The sequence below is a fragment of the Mauremys mutica genome, chromosome 11 (genome assembly GCF_020497125.1).
Source record: "Mauremys mutica isolate MM-2020 ecotype Southern chromosome 11, ASM2049712v1, whole genome shotgun sequence".
Taxonomy (NCBI): Eukaryota; Metazoa; Chordata; order Testudines; family Geoemydidae; genus Mauremys; species Mauremys mutica.
In genome coordinates this window covers 73234340-73258504 of record NC_059082.1, presented here as the reverse complement: position 1 = coordinate 73258504, position 24165 = coordinate 73234340, and the positions used below count along the sequence as shown (strand labels likewise).

The 24165-nt window shown below is 41.2% G+C and overlaps 1 protein-coding gene across 4 annotated transcripts in view; it reads left to right on the top strand.

The window, feature by feature from the left end:
- The window catches only part of PDGFA (platelet derived growth factor subunit A), a 28185-nt gene extending 5751 nt beyond the window's left edge, over positions 1-22434 (top strand). The window contains exons 3-8 of one of the 4 annotated variants that reach the window (XR_006572545.1): positions 4959-5063; positions 7375-7562; positions 17069-17195; positions 20307-20389; positions 21405-21518; positions 21624-22434. Coding sequence is in view for 2 of the 4 variants with exons in the window: in XM_044980577.1 (XP_044836512.1) it covers positions 4959-5063; positions 7375-7562; positions 17069-17195; positions 20307-20362 (476 nt within the window). In the remaining 2 variants the exon portion in view is untranslated. The remainder of the gene's footprint in view (positions 1-4958; positions 5064-7374; positions 7563-17068; positions 17196-20306; positions 20390-21404; positions 21519-21623) is intronic. The other 3 variants (XM_044980577.1, XR_006572546.1, XM_044980578.1) reach the window with 3 other exon arrangements.
- The last annotated feature ends 1731 nt before the right edge of the window (positions 22435-24165 follow it).

The window sequence follows — 24165 nt, the reverse complement described above, 5'->3', positions numbered from 1 at the left end:
GAAAAATTGCTATTATATTAGTTCATTAAATCACAAAGTCTAATTCATTAAAATCTCCTGTTGACTTTAGTGGTCTTTGGACCAAACCCCAGTTTAAAAATGGCCAAGAATGCAGATATTATCTTCTATTAGGCCAGCTGGAAACAGTGAAGGAGGCAAGCTTTTGAGATATGTGTCTGTATTTTGCTCTCTTCTCCCCTCCCCCCCTCCGCCCAGACATGATGTAGGGAATGTGGCTCTGGAAAGCTTAAATACTATAATGTTATTCTTTTTAGTTACTAAATTACAACTCTATACAGAAAAATGCATCCTACATGTTACTATTTTCATTCATTTTAGTAGATCAAAGTTTAAAACTTGGACAGTCTCTGAGTTTGGATGTCACAAGGGCATATTTTACACCGGATAGAAATATGATCAAACTGTCTGATTTTGCCTTGGGCTTTTGGGAGTAGGACTGATTTGTAAGAGAGATTGTATTTGTTATTGTACATTGTATTGAATTCCTGAAAGAGAGACAATGAGAATTTCATAAGCTGATGATGATACCAGGAATCTTGGGCGTCCATTTTTTGTACACACATTGAGATGATACTTATTTGGCAGAATACAAGTAAGCACACCATTTGGGACTGTACCTTATGCACAAAAATTACATGTGAAAACGAGGACACTATACAGATATATAAGTATTTATATAACAGTTGCTTTAGTGTTAGGGCACTTTTCACATGCTTATTTAGAGAGTACAGTAATCACATTACTGGCAGAGTGTCATAGGAATGCTGAGATTTATGTATTAGCTACTCCTTGACATAGTGGAAAAGTGCCAGTCTGACAAAAAGAACAATTTCAACTACATTAAGGGACTGACCAGAGCTAATTGCTAGCTATTTTTCTACCCATCATCAAAATGTTGTCAGTGCATCAGTGCATAAAAGATTAAAGAGAAATTACTTGATCAGCTGCCATGAAAACATTTGTTTTATTAAATGAACTACCCCATCTTAAAAGAGAGTGGCATTCATCTTGCTCAGCACAGCATCCTCAAAGTTGACTTAGCGACCAGTATGTTGCAACATTTATAAATTGGGAATCATACTTTTTCCTCTATATTCACATTTCTCAACTCTGCTCTTAGGACCTGATCCTGCAAGGTGCTTAGCACCCACAGCTCTCAGTGACTTAATAGGGAGTTCAGGAAACTCTGCATTTCTGAGGCACTTGGTACCCTGCAGCTTCATTCTCTTGATCACTTCTATCTTGTGGGAAAATTGACATAATTTCTGACACCATTAGTTCAGGAGCCCTTTTGTCAAATCACGAGTTTATTTCCAGGCTTCAGCAGTCAACAGGAGAGTTCTATTCTGGATTGCTGAAACAGCATTCTTCTAACTATTAAAATGGTAAAAATTCCTCTTCTTTCATTGATTTCAGTGGAAGTTAGGAGCCTAAATACCTTTGTGGGCCCAGATGCCAAGAGGGATACAATATAGGCCAACTGCTTTCAGCACTTTAGCACAGTTCTTACAATAACCACATGCTCCACAATTCTGCTTATAAAAAGACACCAATGATGGACTGAAAAAAAAAGCATTTTGTGTGCATGTTTCGTAATGCATTTAGATTTCAGTGAACTTGTTTTACAGTCAGCTGTGTTAGCAGTAGGGTAGCTCTACTCTTTTTGCTCTCAGGAATTGCCCCCAGCTGGGCATATGGTTGTGAACTAATTGTATTTTATAGTGATACATCAAGTTATAATATAAGCCAAGGGCCTTCAGCGCCTTACAAGTTATCTTATAATAAGCACATCCAACATGTCATTTTGCTTATAAACTGGTGGTAGAATAAGGCTAAATGGAATTCTGAGTTGTGCAACTGTGGTCCCATAAACACGTGGTTTAACATAGTGGTTAGTTGATGAGATTACTTCCAGGATCTTACCTGATTCATAAAGCAATATAGTATGACTGAGTTATGCTAAATAGGAGCTTTGCCTAATAGGGGGCAGAGGATTGGAATCTGGTACTCAGGGCTGCTCTACTGCTGGCATCACAATTCATTTCTTTCTTCAGCAAGATGGCCACTACCAGCAGGAGGCTAGGCTCAGGAATATCAGTTTTACAGATAGTCTTTACTTTTAAACACTGTTTGCAGGTAAGCAGAATGGCTTCGCACCCTGTGCAAGTCAGGCTCTTGTGCTAAGCAGAATTAATGCAACTTGCTTTTGAATAGGGTGAAAAAACGGGACACCCCATGGGCCGGCCTGAGCCCACCCCGCTGCCCACCCACTCACAGGGCGAGCCTGAGATCCCCGCCCACCCAGGGCCGGCTCAAGCACCACACAAGCCACTCTCCTTAGCCCTCCCTCCAGTGCAAGACTGGTGTTGCCACTCCCCCTGCCCCGCTAAGGGTCGCACCCCACACCCCGCTAAGGGTCACACCCCACTTTTTTTGCAAAACTGTGCAAAAAAACTGATGATCAGCCGGCAAGAGCCAACGGGACAAATGCACAGTTTTGCCAAAAAAGTCGGGATGGCTGGGAGAGGGCTTAAAAAAGGGACTGTCCCGGCCAGAATGGGACATATGGTCCCCCTGCTTTTGAACTATAGTTTCTTGCATCAAAGAGAGAGAGGTAGCCAGTGCTTAAGGTAGCCAGCGCTTCGTGAGCTCCCAGCATATGGGAAATCATTAAAGGTTTGGTCCTATGAGGTGGTGAGTACTCACAGACCCCACTGAGTAAAAATGACAGGCCAGATGCTCAGCTAGTGTAAATCAACATAGCTTTGCTCACCTTAGAGGGGAAGGATGGCCTAGTGGCACTGGGGTAGGACTTGACAAACCTGGGTTCAGTTCCCAGCTCAGCTACCTACTTCCTATTATTTTACAGATAGGAAACTGAGGTACAGAGTGGATTAAGTGACATATCCTAGGTGCCCTTGGATATGTCACTTAATCCACCCCAGGCCTCAGTTTCCTATCTGTAAAATGGGAGCAATATTTCCTTACCCTACACGGGTGTTGTGAGGCTACAAGCCATTAGTGACCACGAGGTGTTCAGACACTCCTGTGATGAAGGCCACATACATACCTAGATAGATGGGGTTCAAAGGGGCTATGCTGATTTACACCACCCCCACAGGATCAGTCCCACTGTCTTAGGACATGGGCAGGATTTGGCAACAGAGGAGTGGAAGTGTTTGCTGGAGGCTACAGTTGCATAGCCTACTTAGTCTGCTTTTTTCCACTTATAAGAAAAGAGGAATTACACACTTGAGGGCATGTGGTTCCTTCTAAGGGTGCTGAAGGCACCTGGCCTCTGTCTTTATGTCTCACTATGCACCCGAGGCATGCAATTATTTCACAGCCGCACGCTCTGTTGGGTGTGATTCCTTGTATGTGGGGGGTGCGGGGGGGAAGGAGTCAGTTTATTTATAGAGCAGCCATGTGTGATCCATACTGTTAACATAGCTGAGTGTAAAACAGGTTCCACTACAGTCTGGATACATTATGAAACATGCATATAAATGTACTGGAAGCAGAAAGGACTGCGGAGTTTAGAAGGCGTGCAAAGCTATAGAAAACAGGAGACCATTACATGCTGTTAGCAAGCAGAGAGTATAATTGATTTTTTGTATGCCACCCACTTGCATTTTTTATGCATATTACAGTTCTCCTTGAAGGCATCGGTGAAACCTATAAAATATCCCATTATGTCACAGAGGGCGTTCCAATAGGCAGATTACCACACATATGAGATGTGTTGGAATTTAGTTACATTTCAGTTGCGCATTTTGTTTATACCAGCAATGCAGTAAGTCTGTGCTCATAGCCTTCAGAAACCCACTGCATGTGACATGACCTGGACTGCTTCACTTCACAAAACCAAATAGTGGAGCGGTCGTTTTGTTGTTGTATATGATAAATGAAATGCCAAGTTTTCCATCTTTGCTCTTTCTCATGGCCCTTTAACCCATGTGGTAGGCTTATTTAGGGAACGAGACAAGCCTGGATGCAATCCCAGAGTCTGCAGTAGCTTCAGATGCCCCTCCAAAGGTTAGGATACTTCACAAGGGATTTGTTCTGCAACAGAGAGACCAAAAGGAAACCCAAACTAATTATTGCTTGTCCTTGAGTTAGCGAGACAAGAGAAAGTTTATAGGAACAGCATTATTACTACACCACCATATTTTGTATTGTGTAGACCAGAGGTAGGCAACCTATGGCACGTGTGCCGAACGCGGCACACGAGCTGCTTTTCAGTGGCACTCACACTGCCCCGGTCCTGGCCACCGGTCCGGGGGGCTCTGCATTTTAATTTAATTTTAAATGAAGCTTTTAAAACATTTTAAAAACCTTATTTACTTTACATACAACAATAGTTTAGTTACATATTATAGACGTATAGAAAGAGACCGTCTAAAAACATTAAAATGTATTACTGGCACGTGAAACCTTAAAACAGAGTGAATAAATGAAGACTCGGCACAGCACTTCTGAAAGGTTGCCGACCCCTGGTGTAGACTCACACCATCAGAACTCTTGGAACTTCTTAAAGAGAGCTTCATTCTGTGTATTAGCATCATGAAATATTTGTTATTCTGATTTCTACACCTAGATTCAATTAGAAAGTTTATTATGCCTTTCACAGGAAAAATGCAACTGAATTAAAACAGAATTGCCCCTGTATCATAAACACAGAGAGTTGCTATATTTTTCCATAAAACAAATATTAAAGAGTTAAAAATGCATATGTTTGTGTGAGAAATTCTGCATTCAATTCTGCCCTTATGCCCTGGCTGTTTTATTGGCAGGAGTCTCTCAGGATTGTATATTAAGGCAGGATTTGATCCTGTTTGTATGGCTGACGCATATTCTTATACATTAATGGTGCAGAATTAAAGTGACTGTCGTGCTTATGACACAGTAAAGGTCTGATATTGTGTTTTCTACTTTAGGATATGACGATGTTTCAGAAACAAACTTGAGATCTCATAGTGTTCATTCTGCTAAACATGTTCAAGAGAATCACCCTGTACCCATTCGCAGAAAAAGAAGCATTGGTAAGAAACAACAAGCTATTTGTGCTTAAAGAACAAAATCGTGGGGAGAGGCTCCTTTGATTAGTCATGCAAGACACTTCATTGTGCAAAATAAAAAGTAGAAAGTAAAATGGTCTTTTCCTTTGAGCATGTCACTTTTCCAAAGTCAGTTGTTGCATCAGTCACCTTCTGCTGGGTAATCTATCCACAAGAGACAAGCATGAATAAATTCTTTACATTCACTTTCTTGTTGCAGCATGTTAAAAGGGAGACCTTAGTTAGAAAATGTGGCGATATTCAATGTATAATTCGTAGTGTGGGGAACAACTACTGCAATGTGCTTTAAAAAAAAAAACATCAACAGTTGGTAGAGTTTTCAGGACAGAAGCTCTAGAAAAGGAAACAGCTTGACTCTTTCATTCCAAACCAGTTTATCCAAAAATGAAGAGCAAGACTGAAGTGCTATGACATTAATTCCCATCATTACACAAGGGACCAGGCATTTTTCTAATAAGAATTAATGATGGTTTCAAACAAAAGCCTGGATATAAAATGAAATAGATGTTAATTGACTTCAAAATGGCATTTTTATGCAACAACACTTGTTACAAGTGATTAGATCTTACTGATTTACCATTTAACTTATCTTTGGAAAACATGCATATTCTTATATGCTGTGGGTAATTCCTAATCAGTATATTTTAACTTTAGGCTAAGAGCCCATGAAACATATAGCAGAGCACACTGTCAGCATGGATTTGCAGTGTGAATTGGCAACTGCACACTTATCACACTGAACCCTTCTAGAGGACAATGCTTCTGAAACCACCTGCTGCATTTGGTGCCTTATTCTGTAAGGTGCTGAATGCCTCCCATTTAAGGTCAATGGGAATGGCGGTCTTAGCATTTTGCAGGAGCTGCCCGGTATCTTGCACTATCAGGCCCTTAATTGGCCTAGTTAACAGCACTGTAGGGAGTGAGAAGCATCCTTCCTTTGCTGTGATATTTACCCACCCTACAGAGTTGTTTTAAAGCTTCCTCTGGGGGCTTGCCCATCAAAACGGACCTCTTCCCAAACCAAATCAAAGCAAATGTGATCCTAGGCTTTCAAGTTCCGGGTTCAAACCAGATCACATTTTCTTCTCTTTATACTTCTATTGAGGGTATTGAAGAGCATCCCAACTTCATCACACCCCACCAGCTTAGCCTCTTTAACTGGACAGCAAAAAACAAGCTGCCTTCAAATAAATTCTCACCATTCAAATTTCCCCGTTGGGGCTGCCATAACAGAGACAAAGCATTCTTTGCCAGCCCATCTGGTCCTGGAGTCAAGAATGTCACTTCTTGAGTAGTCCTAGCTCTTATCATCCCAGGCTGCAAGAGATCTCAGGTTTGTGGATCTTGGATTGTTCATATGTCAGCTTAATGCACTGTGACTAAGCTGTCACCTAGCAATATCTCACAACATTGTTTTATTGCACAGCAAACATTATACAGCTAACCCTCAAAAGCCTGACACCTTTGCTTGTAAACTGGTCTTTCAGCACCAGGAAGTTGCTGTAGATTGAGACTTGGTAAAATAATTTGCTCAGCTGAACAGAGTATTATAGTCACTTTGGTCATGCTATTCTCATGGTTTCGCCTTGTTAAAAAAATCAAGCCATGCATAATTTCCCCAGCTTCATTCAGAAATAAGGCGTGCTGCTATTTGTATGACAGCTTGGTGTTAAGACCATTTCAGAACTGAAAGTTGGAGAAGGTTTTGTCATAAACAAAGGGATGGTGCATGGTGTAGAAATTACAGAAGCAGATTGTGTGCAGTTTATTAAATGTGCTTTGTATGTGTGAAACATACATAGATGCACATTATGGCCTTTATCCTGGAAAATAGCAAAGCTTCCACTGCCTTCTGTGGTTCAGGACCAGTCCCTATCCAGCTATCTTATCAGGAACTAGTACAACAGTGAGAGTTTCAGACGGTGTCCTTGCCTGCTGTCACCTTTCAGACAGTCTGTGCCTCCCATTTATTTGTCCGCGCTCTGAGCTGCATTGGAAGTTGAGCGGTGGAAAGCCCTCGTCTCGTGATCTGGGTGTTTGGAGCAACTCAGGCTTCACTCTGGGGTAGCATGCACAATTGAACGGGAGGCAAGCGGTAACAGCTTATCCAAGCCCAGCACAAAGGCATATCGTTAATGTCTGCAATAGGAGCACAGAGCACCTGTCGCAAAAGCCTGGGTGGGAATCACTCCCTTAAGCACGTAGTAGTGTAAGCATGTGTGCTCTAAAGCGAGAACAGCTGTTCATCTCGAAGTTTGGGTTCTTCTGTTTGCAGAGGAAGCCATTCCTGCCGTCTGCAAAACAAGAACTGTTATATACGAGATACCTCGGAGTCAGATCGATCCCACATCTGCTAATTTCCTGATATGGCCACCGTGCGTGGAGGTGAAACGTTGTACTGGCTGTTGCAACACCAGCAGCGTGAAATGCCAGCCGTCACGGATACATCACAGAAGTGTCAAGGTGAGCAGATTATGGTTGTAGGGACATTAATGTAAGAGTTTGGGAGCTTCAGACATTCTTGTTTGCATCCCGCTTAGCATCTACCTTTACCACCCTCGTCCTAGCAAAGTCGGTCAGATATCTTGCTCCCTTGTAAGTTGAGCAGATGCCTTTCATAAAATATGATTAGTGGAAAATGTTATTTTTAGATTTGATTTTCATGGATTCCTTTCATTTTCCTTTATATCTAAAAAAATAAAAAATGGTTTTGATTGTGTCTTTCCCACGATCTCTTCCAGAACAGATCTTGAATTTAAAAGATAGAATGACTCAAGGGGCATTGGACTGCAAAATCCACTGCACAGAATTAAGTTTCTTTAATTCAATATTGTGCAGCCTAAATTGGTCTTTTATATGTGACAATATAACACTTTTGATCTGAAAAAATGTCTTCCAAATTATTGTATCCCTGGGGATAAGAGACTCAAGGCTTCATGCTATATTTATTCATTAAGCAAAATCCATTTCTCCCTGCCACAGGCTTCCGGTAAATATTACATGAAGTGAATGGTATTTCTTGTATTTTGCTCTCGTTTATATCAGTGCAATTCAATAGTTACTCTGCTGAAGTCGACGGAGTTGCACCAGCATGAGTGAGATCAGAATCACATTTCATTAACCTCTGGGCCCCATGCTTGACTGCAAATTCTAAGGTCAAAATCCTGTTTTTTAAAAACTCAAATATGGATTTGCCTGGGAGGATATAATGAGTGCAGCAGCCACTGTGGTTCATTGAGTAATTATAAGAGGTGCTGCTAACACATTTATTTGGTCATCGCACATTCCAAGTACAAAGTGTGACATCCCAACCAATTATGAATTATCTGAACCCACAAAAAAGTGTCTGAGCAGAGGTTTTTTTAAGGGGTGAAGAACAGTTTCACACTCTGATAAGCTGGAAAACATCTGAAGAGATTTTTTCAGTCTTTCCAAAAATAATTATACTTTACACTTACATGGCATCGTTCCTTTGTGGATCTTGATACGCTTTGCAAATATAATTAAAAAAAAAGGAAAAAGAAAAAAAAATCAGGGACAACACAGTTAACTGCTGGGCTGAGAACAAAGTGGAGACGTCTAAGCCCCAAAGTTTAAGCCATTTCAAATAGAGACTGACAATGAAAGTGCCTCCCTACCTGTAACCATAATGGTGAGGGCAATGCTATCATCTTTGGGCCCAGTCCTGCTCACACTGAGTTCTCTGGGCCAGATTCTCTCGTTAATATGCTGACGTGGGGCAAAGAGGTGAAAATCAGGCTGCATATGCCGAGCAGAGAATTTCCCTGGCTGATGAGAATTCCCTGCTGGTGCATCTGTACCACAACCTAGTCTCCACTCCTCCATCTCCCACTGAACTGTAGGGGCAGGGAGTGAGTGAGCTGGGTAGTCTGCCACAGCAATCCCCCTCTGGCATAGGATGTATTAAGGAACATAAAGCCAGTGATGGAGTTTAAAACGTAGGCAGCAGCTTTAAGTGATGTCATCTCCCCACCATTACTGCGCCAAGGAATCTGCCTCACTGTCTCACACAATTCAGGGATGCAGCATTGGTCCCTTCAGGAGGACATTCATTGTATTACTGGGGTACGTTAAAAGTAACCCCATCAGGCAAGATGATTTTTATGGCACCAACGGTATCGATATACACGTCGGCCAGTTCTTCAGAAAATTCCAAGGCAAGTCCCCTGCTCCAAACAGTAATTAAGCAGCAAGAAGGACAAGAGGTCAAACAGAAACAGGATGCTCATTGTCGAGGTTGCCCGCTGACCCCACAGTCACATCAGAAATCTCTGAACAGAATCTGTATTTGTTTCCTCCAGAGTCGGCTTCTCTCGTAGGCTTCGATATAATTAATTGTTGGATGAGCCTTTTGGAAATCCTGTACTTAGAGCTCAGTGGGTGTGCATGCCATTATCTAGCAAAGGCCTGCATGAGGGTCCCAGCAAAGGTAGGAGTTGTTTTGGGGGGCTTGTCTGGGTTATTCCTGGAATGCAGTTGAGAGCTCTCTTGTTTTTTCCATGATGTCAGGCTGGATAAAAGCGCCCTTTTGATTAGGACTGGAAGGGCTTCCCTCCTTCCCCTTTCATTGACAAGGTGGTGAGATCATAGCGTGCCTAGTCACACTGCAAAAATGTCCACCCAGAAAGGTCAGTGAGTGGGTTAGCAGACGTATTATCTCACAGGCCAAAGCAAAGGAGGTTTCTTTATGCCCTTGTGGACAAAGTTATCATTTATCAATATGTCAGAGTGTTAGGGCTGGAATGCAAGGACTTAATGCAGGTGCAGTGAAGGTGAGTGCAGGCGTTAGGGACATTCCTCTCCTTGGATTTGATCCTAAGGCCACTGAGGTCAATGGAAAGCCTCCCATAGACTTCAGTATGCTTTGGTTCAGACCCCTTGTACACCAGGCAGGGGGCTGCTGCAGTCTAGCTGGGGAGCAAAGCAGTGCTCTGGGCCAGCATTGCTGGTGGCACTGGCCTCCCACAAAGGGGTCAGGGGACAGGTGCGCTTTGACCTTTCTCCACTTCCGCATGAGCCAGTGGACCTGGCTGGCATTAATACAGCCGGGCACAGGCTGCACCCTTTCAGAGGGTGATAGAGCTCACCCTCCAGGATATGCTCCCTTTGGGGCTCCCTCTGCCTTCAGGCCCCTCTGAAATCTCCCTACCTCCACATGCAGCCAATGGTTTTAAGAATCACACCGTGATCCTTTATTCTTAGCTTTTAAAAAAAGCCACCTGATACTATGGAATCTGTTTCCTCGCTAAGCGATCAACAAAAAGCAGGGTCTGAGAAGTGGGGCTGCTGCCTGGCAACACAGAGAGCACCTATGTCGGACGTGTCTCCCTTTCCCCACAGGAATATGTTTTAAACAATCTATTCATACCTAGCATGAAAGAACATCCGTGTGATTGAAATGAAATGCCCGTTTTAAAGTCATTCTCCCTCGTTGACCCTCACATGCTTATAAGCACAAGTTCTATTGCTTGTCTTCTTATGCTAACATACTCAAGGATTCAGTAATTGGAGCAGACTTGACGTCTTTGCCGCTTCTTTTTCTGAACCTCTGAGTATCTTTTCTGACCAGTTTTCAGAGTGGTAGCCGTGTTAGTCTGTATCAGCAAAAAGAACGAGGAGTCCTTGTGGCACCTTAGAGACTAACAAATTGATTTGAAAGCATAAGCTTTCGCAAACTGGACACTATTAAATTAGGCTTGAATAAAGACTGGGAGTTGGATGGGTCATTACACAAAGTAAAAACTATTTCCCCATGTTAACTTCCCCCCTACTGTTACTCACATCTTCTTGTCAGCTGTTGGAAATGGGCCATCCTGATTATCACTACAAACGTTTTTTTTCTCCTGCTGATAATAGCCCATCTTAATTGATTACTCTTGTTATAGTTGGTATGGCAACACCCATTTCTTCATGTTCTCTGTGTATATATATCTTCCTACTGTATTTTCCACTGCATGCATCCGATGAAGCAGGTTTTAGCCCACGAAAGCTTATGCCCAAATAAATGTGTTAGTCTCTAAGGTGCCACAAGTACTCCTGTTCTTTTTGCTGACCAGGCTACTGCAAACTCTGAACCACGGTGCAAAAGCAAATTGCTCAGTCCTGCAGAATTTTGACTTTGGGAATTCCTCTGTGATTAGCACATGGCAAGGAATCCAATCGCTCCCTAGTGCCAGCTGGTGGAGTGTGATTTTTTTTTTTAAATGTCACTTGGGGAAGTATTTTCTCTAACTGTGCCTGTTGTCGCAACAAAACTCAATTCATAATGCTTAGAGGTTCCATTGGTTTTATATTCGTTCCAGAAATATGTCAGGTAGATGAAGTATTTAGCCAGCCCAAGGACCTGGATTATCCCTTTGTTTGGCATTTCCTGAAGTTTACTTAACTGGGTCAGCCCAATAGCAGACATGAAAAAAACCATCTTTCCATTCAGCAGATCTGCCAGTGTGTTCCTAGCCAAGACAGCAGATGTGGACATTATGGAGCAAATCCTGTTCCCAATGCCAAGCCTGAGTAGCTGAGCTGGGTGCTAGGGATCTCTGCAAGAACAGCAGGGAGCAATCTTCCTTTCCAATCTGTGGAGCAATAGCAGAAGGGCTCCATCCACTATCCTTAGCTGTAATAGCTGTGATGGATTTGGAGCTGCTCTGCATTCATTTATGAATATGGCACATTGACCTGGTTAATGGGATGTTTACTGTATGGATATGCTGGTGTAATTCAACAAGGGGTTGCTGGGAAAGACAAGCAGGAAGGGAAAGAGTAGCCGGAGATAAGCCACTTCTCAGCAAACCAGCACTTGAGCGTCATTCAGAGACGGTGCCAGGGCAGGAAAAGGCAGATATGCAAGAGATCAAAAGAACTCTCGCTGTTTAAGAAGGAGCACTTCCTCAAGAGAAAGGGGTGGTTGCTCAGGAGAAGCAGACTGAGATGCGGGGACCTGATGGGGGTATCTGCCTTGGTTACGTCAAAGGATGATAAGCCTTTAGGTAAGACAAACAAGCAGACAGAGTGTTTCTTGTTTTCAAATTCTTTTTCTTGAAATGTCTTGTGACTTCCGTTAAAAGAAACAATACTTTGGTTTTAAGACGGCTGGCTGATCCCTGGATATCACTAGACTCCTGAAGGAAAGAACTGAAGGTACCCAAGTTCAGTTAGACCTGCTGGGTAAGAATGGTTGCTCCACAGAGTGCTGTAGCCCAGGGCCTGGTGTAAGAGACGGAGAAATGCAGAATTCCACTCTGCCATGGGTTAAGGTATGAAGACTGGGAAACATGACAGATGTGTGTTGCTTGGTGCACTGCTGGAAGGTGTTCAGAGACTATGTTGATGAGTGCAGTATAAGAACTAGTATAATATAGTAGAGAGCAGATGCACTCAGTGAGCCCAGAAAGGAAACAGAGGTGCAGCTAGCCCGGTAACTGTGACAATAGCCTCCAGAGTCTTTGTATCCCCCATCACATGCAGGGGTCAGTAGCTGGTGAGTCCCTACAGCAGTAAATCCAGCAAGCCTACACCCACAAAGCCTGCACAGCTCCCCTATCTGGCCTCCTCTACACTGTGCAATGGAACTGTAGTGGTTCCTCTGCCAGCAAGGCCTTCTGGACTAATCATGTGTATCCTGGTAGGCTGTCCATGGGGTCACACATGTATGGTTTAGGGACCATGGACGTCTAGGTAGCAAGAATCCATCTGTAACAAAGCATTTCTTGAGGAGTGTGGTGGGTTCTTATCTCTTCAGTGTCCCTGCCAGTGTCCAGGGCCAGGCCATAGTTTCCCTCTGAGATAGGTTTAGTGCTTCCAGCCAAAACAAAAGTCCTCCCCTTCCAGGGCAACCACACGAATCCAAAGCAAAATGGTCTTCTGGTCCTCCCCAGGTTCAACAATCCTCCATCCTGAAGCAAAGCTAATCAGATCCTCTGTCCTCACTGGGCTAAGTATTCTCTTTTCCTGTGACTCGGGGCTAAATGGCTCCTTCCTTGGTCCACCATGGGCCACAGCTCTCTCCCCATTCATGTAGGGGAGTGAAAAAGGGGCGTCTTCCTACTCTTTCTGGAAGCACCAGTCTGAGCCCCCAGACTGTGTGCCAAAATCAGGCCTCAAACCCTCACCAATACTGTTTTACTCTATACTTTTTCCTTCATGTGCTTTGTCACTACCCTGGGTTTCTTTCACTAGGCCTCCTCTTAGGTCCTTGCCACAGCCTTTTCCAGGCTGTTTCCTCTGCTGTCTTGGTGAAGTGCCACACATCAGGTCTGATCTCTCCCCGGTTTCTCCTCTTCTGACGAAAAGCTGCTCCTTATATTCCCTGATTCTTCTTCCCATCATGCCTTGCAGCATCATACAATTCCCTGTGTCCCTCTGGGGACTACATCTTTCAGTATTCTCTTGTTTTGTGCTGAAATGGGACCAAGCAATACTTGATCTTTAACTTCCCTTTAAGAGCAATTACAAACCCTATAACAAGTAGTGTTATAATCGTTCTTGTTCCATAAAACACAATTGTGCAATGACTTTTTGACCTACTATAGGCAAATGCACCTTGCTTGAGCAGTGGTTTGACTCCAGATGACTTCTTTGTGTCTAGTTAAAATCCAACAGACCTCTGTCTTCGTTCTTTAACTTGATCCCTCAGTTGCAATTTTTAGAATTGCCCGGGTCCATAGAGCTTCATTCCATCATACCGTTTCTAATCCACTTCTGAGCTAGAGCAAACTGATGCCTTTGTTAGTCATTTCATTTCTGAAAAGCGCCCTAATTCAGGATTTTATTTCATGCCTGGTATGTTAAACAGGGACCATCCAAGTGGGCTTTGTTGTTGATGAGTGTTATAATAAAAGTCATCTCCCATGCTGAGAGGTTTCTTGTAAGTTCTTGTACAGAATTAATTTTGTTATTATGCTGGTGGGGTTCTCAGGGTTTTCATGCCTAGAGTCCTGCCTTTTTCCTATGCTTGAGTCCCTGATTTCCATGAGATTCTGCATTGCAGCCTGCCTGGGAAAACTCATTGCCATTCTTTATGTATCACTGTTGAACAATTTGAAACATTGCCTTCCCCTTGGAGCTGAGGTTGATACCATCAAGTGTTCCCACCAGACCAGATATTTTTATCTGAGCAACATAACTTTCCCCTACACTCCTTCCCCTCTTCTCCACACTCCCTCCCCTCTCTCCCTCCTCACACACAATAGGAATGTGGAATAGAGACCATAGAGGTACAAAATATAGACCCTAACCTACCTATTATAGTACAATTATTTAAATGTAATATTTGGGGGAGATTAAAAAATCCCACAAATGGATCTTATCTCCCCCATCGTTTTTATAAGTAATATTTTTTGTTGTTGTAGAAGGTTCTTGGTTTTGTTGCATTAGAGAAAGATGAAAGAAGCCCATGTTGAAATGAGTGGTTTGCTGAGGACTAACCATTTCAAAGCAACGGGTAGTACACAATAGTGTGTGGTTATCCTTCTCTTGCGAGCAACAGGATGGGGGGAAAAAGAATGCTAACCTAGAGTTGGATCCTGTGATGTCAAAATAGCCGTGGCATTTTACATCAGCTGAGAATCTGGCCCAGAGCCTAATGTTTTAGCTTAGCATTAATTATAGATCCCATGGTGGCAGCAGGTGTTATGAGACAACACAAATTTAGGAATTTAATTGCATTTGATGTTGCTTTAACTTGAGAAATTTTAATGTTTGCAGCACTTTATAAATCTTCAACCTTCACTTATGTTGCCTGAAGGAGAAAGAGGAGTTTGGGGGATGCTTTTTTGTTTGTTTTAGTTTACAGTGCACTTCACTAAAAACTGTAGCTTTTAATTGGTCAATGTGAAGTAGGTTATCACCACAGAGTCTCTAAGTATCTCCTCCTACATCTTCCAGTGTGTGTAGTACAAAGTAAGGGATGGAAGGCGTGTATATATAGTCGTCTCAATTTGGAAAAAAATAGAGATGGCCTAAAATAAAGTTAGATTACAGTTTTAGTGGCAAGTAATTTTTGATGATGCTGATTAATTCCAACAATTGCAATAAGAATGGCAGATATCAAAGCCATTTCATAATTGCTGGGTCGCTTCCTATGTCTCTGGTTATAGAGGTCTTAATCCCTGTTTGTTATTGTGAATTTTAAAGATTAGTCATCCTTTGATGCTGGGTGACTCAGATGTACCATACATTTTCAAATCTTTGCATTCAAAGCCTTGCTAGAGTTATACTCTGATAGAAGAGCCTGAAACATATTGCTGTGACCCATAGTTGACCTTTCAGCGGAGCATTCTGACATGTTAGAGCCAGCTCTAAATCTTTTTGTATGGAAATCTGACAGCCTCAGAAAATGTCTTTAATGTGGACATTTTAACTACTGCATCTGTCTGTGCAGAACTATTGTTTGCTGGGTAAATGCAAATAGGTTCCAGATCTTGTTGACAAAGGGGGCAGTGACTGAAATGTGGGTTTGAAATCTTGGCTCTGTTGAAGTCAGTGGCAAAACTCCCACTGATTTTAACAAGGCCCAGTATTTCACTCTCGTTCAGATGTCCATTGGTCATGTGTGTCCAGAAAGCCAAAGGATGGTTTCTGACAATTGGGAAGTATAAACTCCACCGCCATGTTATGAGAACAACTTGCCGCTTTTGGAAAGACAGAGGATCAATGTTTTCTCAATGCTAAGATCAAGGAGCATTAAAACCCCCAACAAACAAATCCATACACAATTAGGAAAAGGGTCTTAAAATTTTTGGACACTGATCATTTTTTAACAACCCTGCCTATTTCACTGATATACAGATTGACTGATGCTATGTCCTCAAAGCACCACATGTGTGTCAATCATCTGGGCTGTGCAAGGGATCAGAGACCCAGTCTCTCGATTTCTCTGTCTTTAATTTATATAAAATAATACAGTATCCGCACTATTTGGTTTTATTGCTCTCCGTGACCGCCCCTGTTTACAGCCCCCTACAGTCAAATGGGAGGCACATTTTGGATGTCTCCCTAGTGCCGAGCAGTGTTGAAAAGCAAAGCAGCTAGAAGATTCCCCTTTGGGTGTGGTTCTTCCCTCAGCACAAGACCCTATCTATATTGGTTTCACTCAGGTTTAATCTCAGTGGTGGTTGCACAGGGCTCTAAGAAGGTTAGGCTGGCCAGTGTGGATGGGGCCAGTGCATGTCAGAACAAGATTTAAAATGTGTTCTATTTTAGCTCTCTTCCTGAGCTAGAATATGGTCCATGCTAGCCCACCAAACGGTGTTAGAACCTGTTTGTTCTGTACTTGTACTTGAACCTGAAATGTACCTGGAACCTAAATGCTAGTGAAATATGTACTCAGTGTATCTGAAGAGGTAACATTTCCGTAGAGTAGAGAGAGAACATCAAGCAAGATGGATGTGTCTCAGCAAAGACTTTAAAAAAAGCTTTTAATCTCCTTTTCATTTTCCTCCTAGTTCTCCTCTAAAGGTAAGTGAGCTCTCATTCACCAGAGTTCCTGCAAGAAGCTTGTAGGACAGAGAGAGGGCATCCCTTATCAGATATCATTGAGATCTAGGTTCTCAAACAGCACTGGTGCTTTTCCATGTCTTTGCTGTTTGCCTTAGTCTTAAAAACAATGAGTAGTTCAACATAACCCTGGTGAAATGTTGTAGAGAGAAAAATATATTAGAATTTGTAAATTCAGTAACAAATGCAGATTTGAGACTGAATATGAAACTTTACCTTGACTTAGAAAAATCCTGAAATATAGAATTGCTCAAACCCCATGAATGGGAAGTTCTTGCGGGGAAAAAACCTGGTCTGTTTGGAACTGCTGAACTTGTATAAAGGATGTGTCATGAAATAAGTATGTGATGCTCGACCAGGATAGAGGTGGCTTATATAGATATGTAACCACCTGTCTTAAGTCCCGTTATGCATTAAAGTGTCTAAGTACAAACACCGTTCTTTTTTCTTAGGTGGCAAAAGTGGAATATGTTAGAAAAAAGCCAAAATTAAAAGAAGTTCTGGTGAGGTTAGAAGAGCACATGGAATGCACCTGTACATCATCAAATTCTAATTCAGATTATCGAGAAGAAGAAACTGGTATGTCATCCTTTTATTTTTGTACACATACTTTTATCAGATGGGAACTTATATTTATAGTAAAGAATGTGGACCCAACCCTGCTCCCATTGACCTCACTGAGAACCCCTCTGTTTCAAAGGTGTGGAATTAAAACAGGATTTGGGTTATATACAAGAATTTGGATTCAAAGTTGAAATTGCAGCAGTTTTCTTTAGTGCAGCCTTTAAACGTGAAATGCATAACATAAAAATCTTGCCTAACTAATTTGAAGGTTATACTATTTGTATCTTGCTGGTAAATTCTATCAAGTAATGACCCCTTTGAGATAAAGTTAAGGCTGACAATTTACTTTACTAAAGGGAACACTAAGTTTGAAATGAATAGAACATTTTATTTAGAAAGAATGTAATCATTCAAAAGTAAGGAATTTTGAAATTAAGTTTCCTACTGCAGCCTTTATTCGGTTTCCATTTCTCTACCCATCTTTACAGAGATTGTTGCCAGTTGTCACATTAAACGTATGCCTGGCTTGTTGAGAATATGAATGACAGAAAAAGGGATTTATGACTGTGGGGGGGAGGAAATACTTAACTTTCAAAGTGGCTTTCATAAAACTGTGGCCCAGGTTCTCTCCTGCACCCAGATCCACTGATCTCAGGGGCTAGGAGGCATTCAGGAAGCTGGGTACGGAGCAAGCTGCCCAGGCCTTGGCCCAGCCCTGGTATAAGTTAGAGCAGCCTGGCAGTTTAACTTTACATTATGCCAGGTCACTGGGGACCCTAAAGGGTCATACACCAGTTTTAGACCAGGTGGAGTGCAGGTGCCCCCGGGGGTGAGGCAGTCAGTGTTGCAGCTGGTGATGGTGGATAATGTAGAGGGAGGACAGGTACAGGTAGATCTTTGGCCTTTCTGTGGCAGGGTTTTTTTCTGCAGTCGGAACATACATGGGGTTATTGTATGACGTCTTGCCTATATCAGGAGATAAAGTAGTGTTTTCTGTTGCTGAGAAAATAGTTGGCCTGATAAACCATTAGGTTATTCCAGTTTGATGCCTGTGTAACTCCATTGCAGTCAACCAAAACACAAGATGTTATAATCTCTAGATGTAAGTGGGAGGATGATCTGGTGAAGGATCAAGTCTTAACTCCCATTTACTTCAGTGGGTTTGGGATCAGGCGCTAGCTGGTTAGCTAGTTTATACATTTGTCTAGTGTTTCAGCAGGGAGAGTGGATTTCTGGACTCTATGTTAGGAAGGGATTGGACAATGATAAACGGAGGGATGGGGCGTCTCTAGGTAGTAGCTAGCAGATGGCCAGGGTGACGGGTGAAAGCTAAGGTTGGTCCAGGAACCTTAATTTCTGATTTCCTTACTCTTGAGCATTATTGTTATTATTTAACTGTAACATTCATCCATTTCTCCCCCCCCACCTCCCATGAAAAAAATTTGCAGCCACGATTCTCTATCTGAAAGTCTTTTGTCTGACAGTTTCCTTGGTGTGGCTTTGGGGGTTTTTCATTATTATTATTATTAATTATTTTATTTTTCCTGGCGGCCCCTTGCTGTGGAACATTTTGGTCAATAAGCTCTGCGTGTGCCCATGGATATGATAACTGCCCTAGGGACTCTGACCGGGCTGGGGGAGTATCTCTGCCATGAGGGATTTTTCAGAAGTTGTACTCCTAGTTATTACGCAAGGCCTGATTCTCCTCTCACTTGCACCATATAACTCCATTGTGCCAGATCCTCAACTAGTGCAGATCAGCTCCATTGATATCATTGGAACTGTGGCAATTTACACCAGCTGAAGATGTGGCCTACTGACGTCAGTAGAGTTACTGCTGATTTACACTGGTGTTAGGAACAGGAGAATCAGGCCCAAAGTGTCTGAAACTTTTATAAGGAAAGTAAATAGGTGAAACTTCCCTGCTTTGGGATTTCTGACAAATAGGAAACTTGCTAAGGGTTCCCCAGGCCTGAGTTTTAGGCAAGTTTCTTGATGCTATCTCCTCCCCCCGATGACACAACTTTGTCTAGGAGGTCCAGGCTTCCCATTTATCCTTTATATTTTTATTCTGGAGTGTAGAAGTGGGCAGCAACTGGCTGGCTACTTTTGGTGCTGGCTCTAATTTGCCTCAGTTTCCCAGCAGAGGTTACAATTTCTGTCAGATGCCTGGCAGAGATTGTAACTTGGGTGAGAGCACCCACTGGAGGTTACCATGTCCTGCAGACACCTGGTGTAAATTCTAACCTCTTCAGAGGACATCTCACTAGCGCAGGTACTTAGCAAATGCAAGGCTCATGAGCTGCAGTTTTATATTTATTGGACTCAGAAGCTCATGTCAGCCGAATTTACCTAGCTGTTTGTCTTACAAGAGCGTTCAAGTTCTCTTGACATGCTTTGCTTTACATATATCCTCCTCTAGGCCTCTCAGGGAAGTTATAATATACATGGAGAGCTGAAAAATTAGGCCTATGCACTCGCTCTCATTGAGCACCAACAGGTAAATCAAGCTGGATGATTTTAGTCCAAGCTAGTTTGAGTTACGAATGGACCAAAACATTTAGGAAAAATTGGTGGCTTTTCATATTTTTGTAAATTGTTCTATGTTCCATACATGAAGAATCTTACCTAATCAACCTCAGCTTTCCAAAATGTTTATTGTGGACAACGACTAAGCAGTTGAATTTTCAAGATGAAAAGCTTGTGCGTATGTGAGAAAAATGGGATGTCAGTTCAGAATCAGGCGTATGAAGGAAATGATCAGAATGGCAGAAGACAATGATTCATATCCATAGTTATAGGTGAGAAAATGTTATGGATGGCAAGTTTAAAATAACTAAACTACAGGGACTGAAGGCAAATGTTGAATACAATAGCTAACAGTAGTTACAAGGCAGATCTATCACCACCAACACCATCTTGGGTTACTGGACCTTTGCTTTTATATAATTACTCTACTTATGCAAACATTATTTCAAAATCGGAAGTTATAAAGAAATACCTGTAATGCAAAAGATTGTGACTATTCTGTGAGAGCTAACAACTTGAGTGTTTATTACCGTACTTCAGTTTTCAACAAAATGCATTATCTTAGGGCTTTTTACCAGCCTACCCTTATGTTAACAGGAAGGCCTAGGGAAACAGGTAAAAAACGGAAACGAAAAAGGTTAAAACCAACATAAAAACTACTGGAACTATTTGCTAATCAGGTAGGACCTATATGCTGAACACCCTAATGGCACAAGTAATGGAAAATGTAATCAAATATCATCACTCCAGCTTAATCACTGTTCAAAATCTTGACACTTGCTACCTCAAGGCTGCAAAGAGATTAGACGTGATTGGCTTTGATAATTCTACCTGCTTGGTATTTTCCCTTTAAGCTACACATCACCATAAGCATCTTACATTCTTCAGCTACTTCCTCCTCTTGCATTTTATTTATTTATTTATTGAGGGAGCTAATATTTAAGCTTCTTGGAAATCTCAAGTTCCATTTCCTCTGCTTTTTGTTTCATTATTGATTTCTGAAGTCTAAGCATCCCATTATAGTGCATGAATGAATTGCCAGGTTACAAATGGTTTATGTTCCAAGCAGTCGGCTGTGAAAGCATAGAGTATGTATAGTAAATCTTATTACATGCATGACCATCAAACATTTTTTGGCCCGAACTGGGGACTGATTAAATATGCATCTGAAATTATCGGAATCACTGCATAATTTACAAAACAAGAGGACACCTGTTCTTCTGTAACAAGGCCCTGTATCAGAGAACTAAGAACCTTCATTGGTCTGGGGGCTTTCAGAGGAAGAATAGGATGCAAAAATAGGATGTCATCAAAATTTATAAGGTTTACATTGTAGGAAAAAAACAAAACAAGAAACCCCTCAATACAAAAGAATGGCTTGATCAGCACAGTAGCAAAGTTTGATGTGACAGCTGTAAAATTTCCAAATTAAATACTGATTTTCTATTTCTAAAAATCTGAAGTCATATGAGCTGCAACAGTTGCAGATGATTCTAGTGTTCTGAGTGGGATTTAGTTTGAATTTGCAGTAAATGTATCTAACTGCTGGATGATGGGGAATTTAATAATTCAAGCACTTTTTTTTTTAATTTATTATTATTTTTTTACTTTTTTGAACATGAACTCCCAATGTCAGATTTCATTTATATGGATGTATCTTTTTGAAGGAATGCTAAACTTGATATCCTGTTTCAGATTAACAGGTATTTATTGGGAGTAGTATGATAGAAGCAAAGATTTTGTAAAATTCAACTTTAAAAGTCAGCATGTAAACTCAATCAAAACAGCATTTAGAACTTCTTGTCCCAGGTTAGTGAATTTCATGCAGAATAGTTTTTTTTTTAAAAGACATCTCAGAGGAAAGGTCCTGTGATTCTAATCATGGAGTTATTATATCTTTTTTCTCTCCTGCAGATGTAAGGTGAAATAAGCTAGAAAAAAAAAGAACTTCTCTCTGGGACATGGATGTACATGGTTTGTTACATTCCTGAACCTACTATGTATGGTGCTTTATTGACTGTATACTTTATTTGTTCTCCTGTGTGAAAAAAACTGGCTGAAAAGAACACTTAATGAGAACAAAGAGACAATGTACATTTGTTTAATGTGACATCAAAGCAAGTATTGTAGCACTCTGTGAAACAATAGGAAGCTTCCCTGTCCAAAAAACCACAAAACAACAAAACAAACAAAGAAAATAAAAAAGACAGTTGAATGAATGGAGGATACCAAAAGTACAAAACAAAAAATAAAAGAGGAAGAAGAAGAAGGAAAAAAAAAAGACAGAAATCTTAAGTGAATAGTGGATTTCTGTCAGAGCAGTCAACGGTGCTTTATGTCAAGAAATGTGCCTGCTTTCTTGATGAAGATGGATGGACACAAATGGACTTCAGGCACAAAAAAGCAGGAATGTATCAAATGATCAAATGCCACGCAAACACTATAGAAACAGTACATCCTTGCTTGGTGGTGTTTTAAAGTCTATACAAAAAAAGAATACCTTCTGGGGAGCCTTAAATGGATTTTTTTTTACACCATAAAGTGATTATTAAGCTTTCTTTTTACTCTTTGCCTAGCTTTTTATTATCTCTTGGACTACATTTATCAGTAACACATATAGAAGACTGGTGTAACAGTAAGCAGAACACAAACATTATGGTATTTCTCCTAGTGGGATGCAAACTAATGAGATATATTAAAATAAAAATGGTATACCTATGCATAATTTTCTAGACGTTTCTTGGTTTATGTCTCCCAACCTCCCCCGTAATTTAAAGCATTTAAAAAAACCTGATGTGTGTAAACAAATCATAGGATATCCACGCAAATATCCTTTTTTTTCTTTGAGACTTATGCCAGTTGCCTAATAGTGATATTGTGTTAGCAATTGCCATTCTTATTGGTATACAAATACTTTTATTTCACATGTTGGCGCTATGTGAAATGTACAAATTCTTGTATCCGCATTGTACAATGTCATTGTGGCATGGGAAAGCCCTTGCTGCAAATAGTTGAACAAAACCTAAAATTCTTTATTTTTGGTAAAATGTTATGCTTTATGTGTATTCAACAGAAATATGTGTTTTGTAAAGGTGAAGTTTGTATTTTTATCTAAAATTAACAGTTTTATATACCTAAGAAAGCCTGCTATGTTTTCTTGAACAAAAAAGAAAAGAAAAAAAAAAGCATTTTGTGGTCATATTTTTGTAGTTGAATAGCCCAAATAACTTCAAAATATATTTTAAGTATAGCAGGGCAGATAAAATACTCAGGCACCAACTCCTACATTTTCAAAGTGCCGAGGAATTTAATTGTTCAACTCCTCCAGGGACTGTAATGGGAGCCACATAATTCTTGTCTGCTGCTTTGGAAATGTAGGCCTGTGCCATATAGACCATGGCTACCCTGTTAGCCAAAATCACTGCCCCAGCCTGGTGGTTTAGATGATATGCCCTTTGTGTTACAGTATTTGGATTATCACATTGGACATGTAAAATAAACTACTGGGTTCTTTTCTTTATGAAACATCTCCAATAAGGCTTCTCTTGCTGTCAGATGAATCTGTTCTAGGGGCCAGTTTGTCACCTATGTGTCTCAGGCATAGAATATCAGGGTTGGAAGGGACCTCAGGAGGTCATCTAGTCCAACCCCTTGCTCAAAGCAGGACCAATCCCCAGACAGATTTTTACCCCAGATCCCTAAATGGCCCCCTCAAGGATTGAACTCACAACGCTGGGTTTAGGAGGCCAATGCTCAAACCACTGAAAGATTCCTCTCTCCTTTGTACATAATGACAAAAGAGCAAGTCTTGAGGATAATGTGTCCACCCTGAATTAAAAGTCGCAAATGTGGATGAACTCCAGAGCTTTAAGATGTAACAAAAAAAGAGAGATTTTGTTAACACATCCCCCCCACCTACTATAGCTATGCCCAATTCCAACCAAACAAAGCAATTTTAATGAACAGGCATTGGTTTCAACTGCTAATGCAGGGATAGAATTAGTCACTATCCTGTTTGCGATCATCTTCCCAGTGTATTACATTAAGCACCAAAACTGGAAATACATTTACTAAAACTATCTGTGCTTGTTCTTCACTAAGTGTACTGTTCACAATGTTATGCCCATGAATGTATGTGTCTGCGTTCAAAAGAAAAGTGTATAAATTGTAATTTATATATTTATGTTTCGGTGGGATGTCAATAGTGTTGCTCAGTTTTGTTTTTTGTTTTTTTCTTTTGGGGGTGGTTGTCTAAAACAGCTAATGAAAAAAGAATTCATATATCTCTATTAAAATCATGTAGATGAAAAATATGTGGCCCACTCAGACATTGTGCAAGTTTGAAAGGATGCCAAAGTCACTTAAGTGGAATAGTGCATGAGTGAATTTTTCAACTAAGGTTGCACTGGCACAGTAGGGATGAATTTAAATCACTCACCTGGGCCAGATCTTCAGA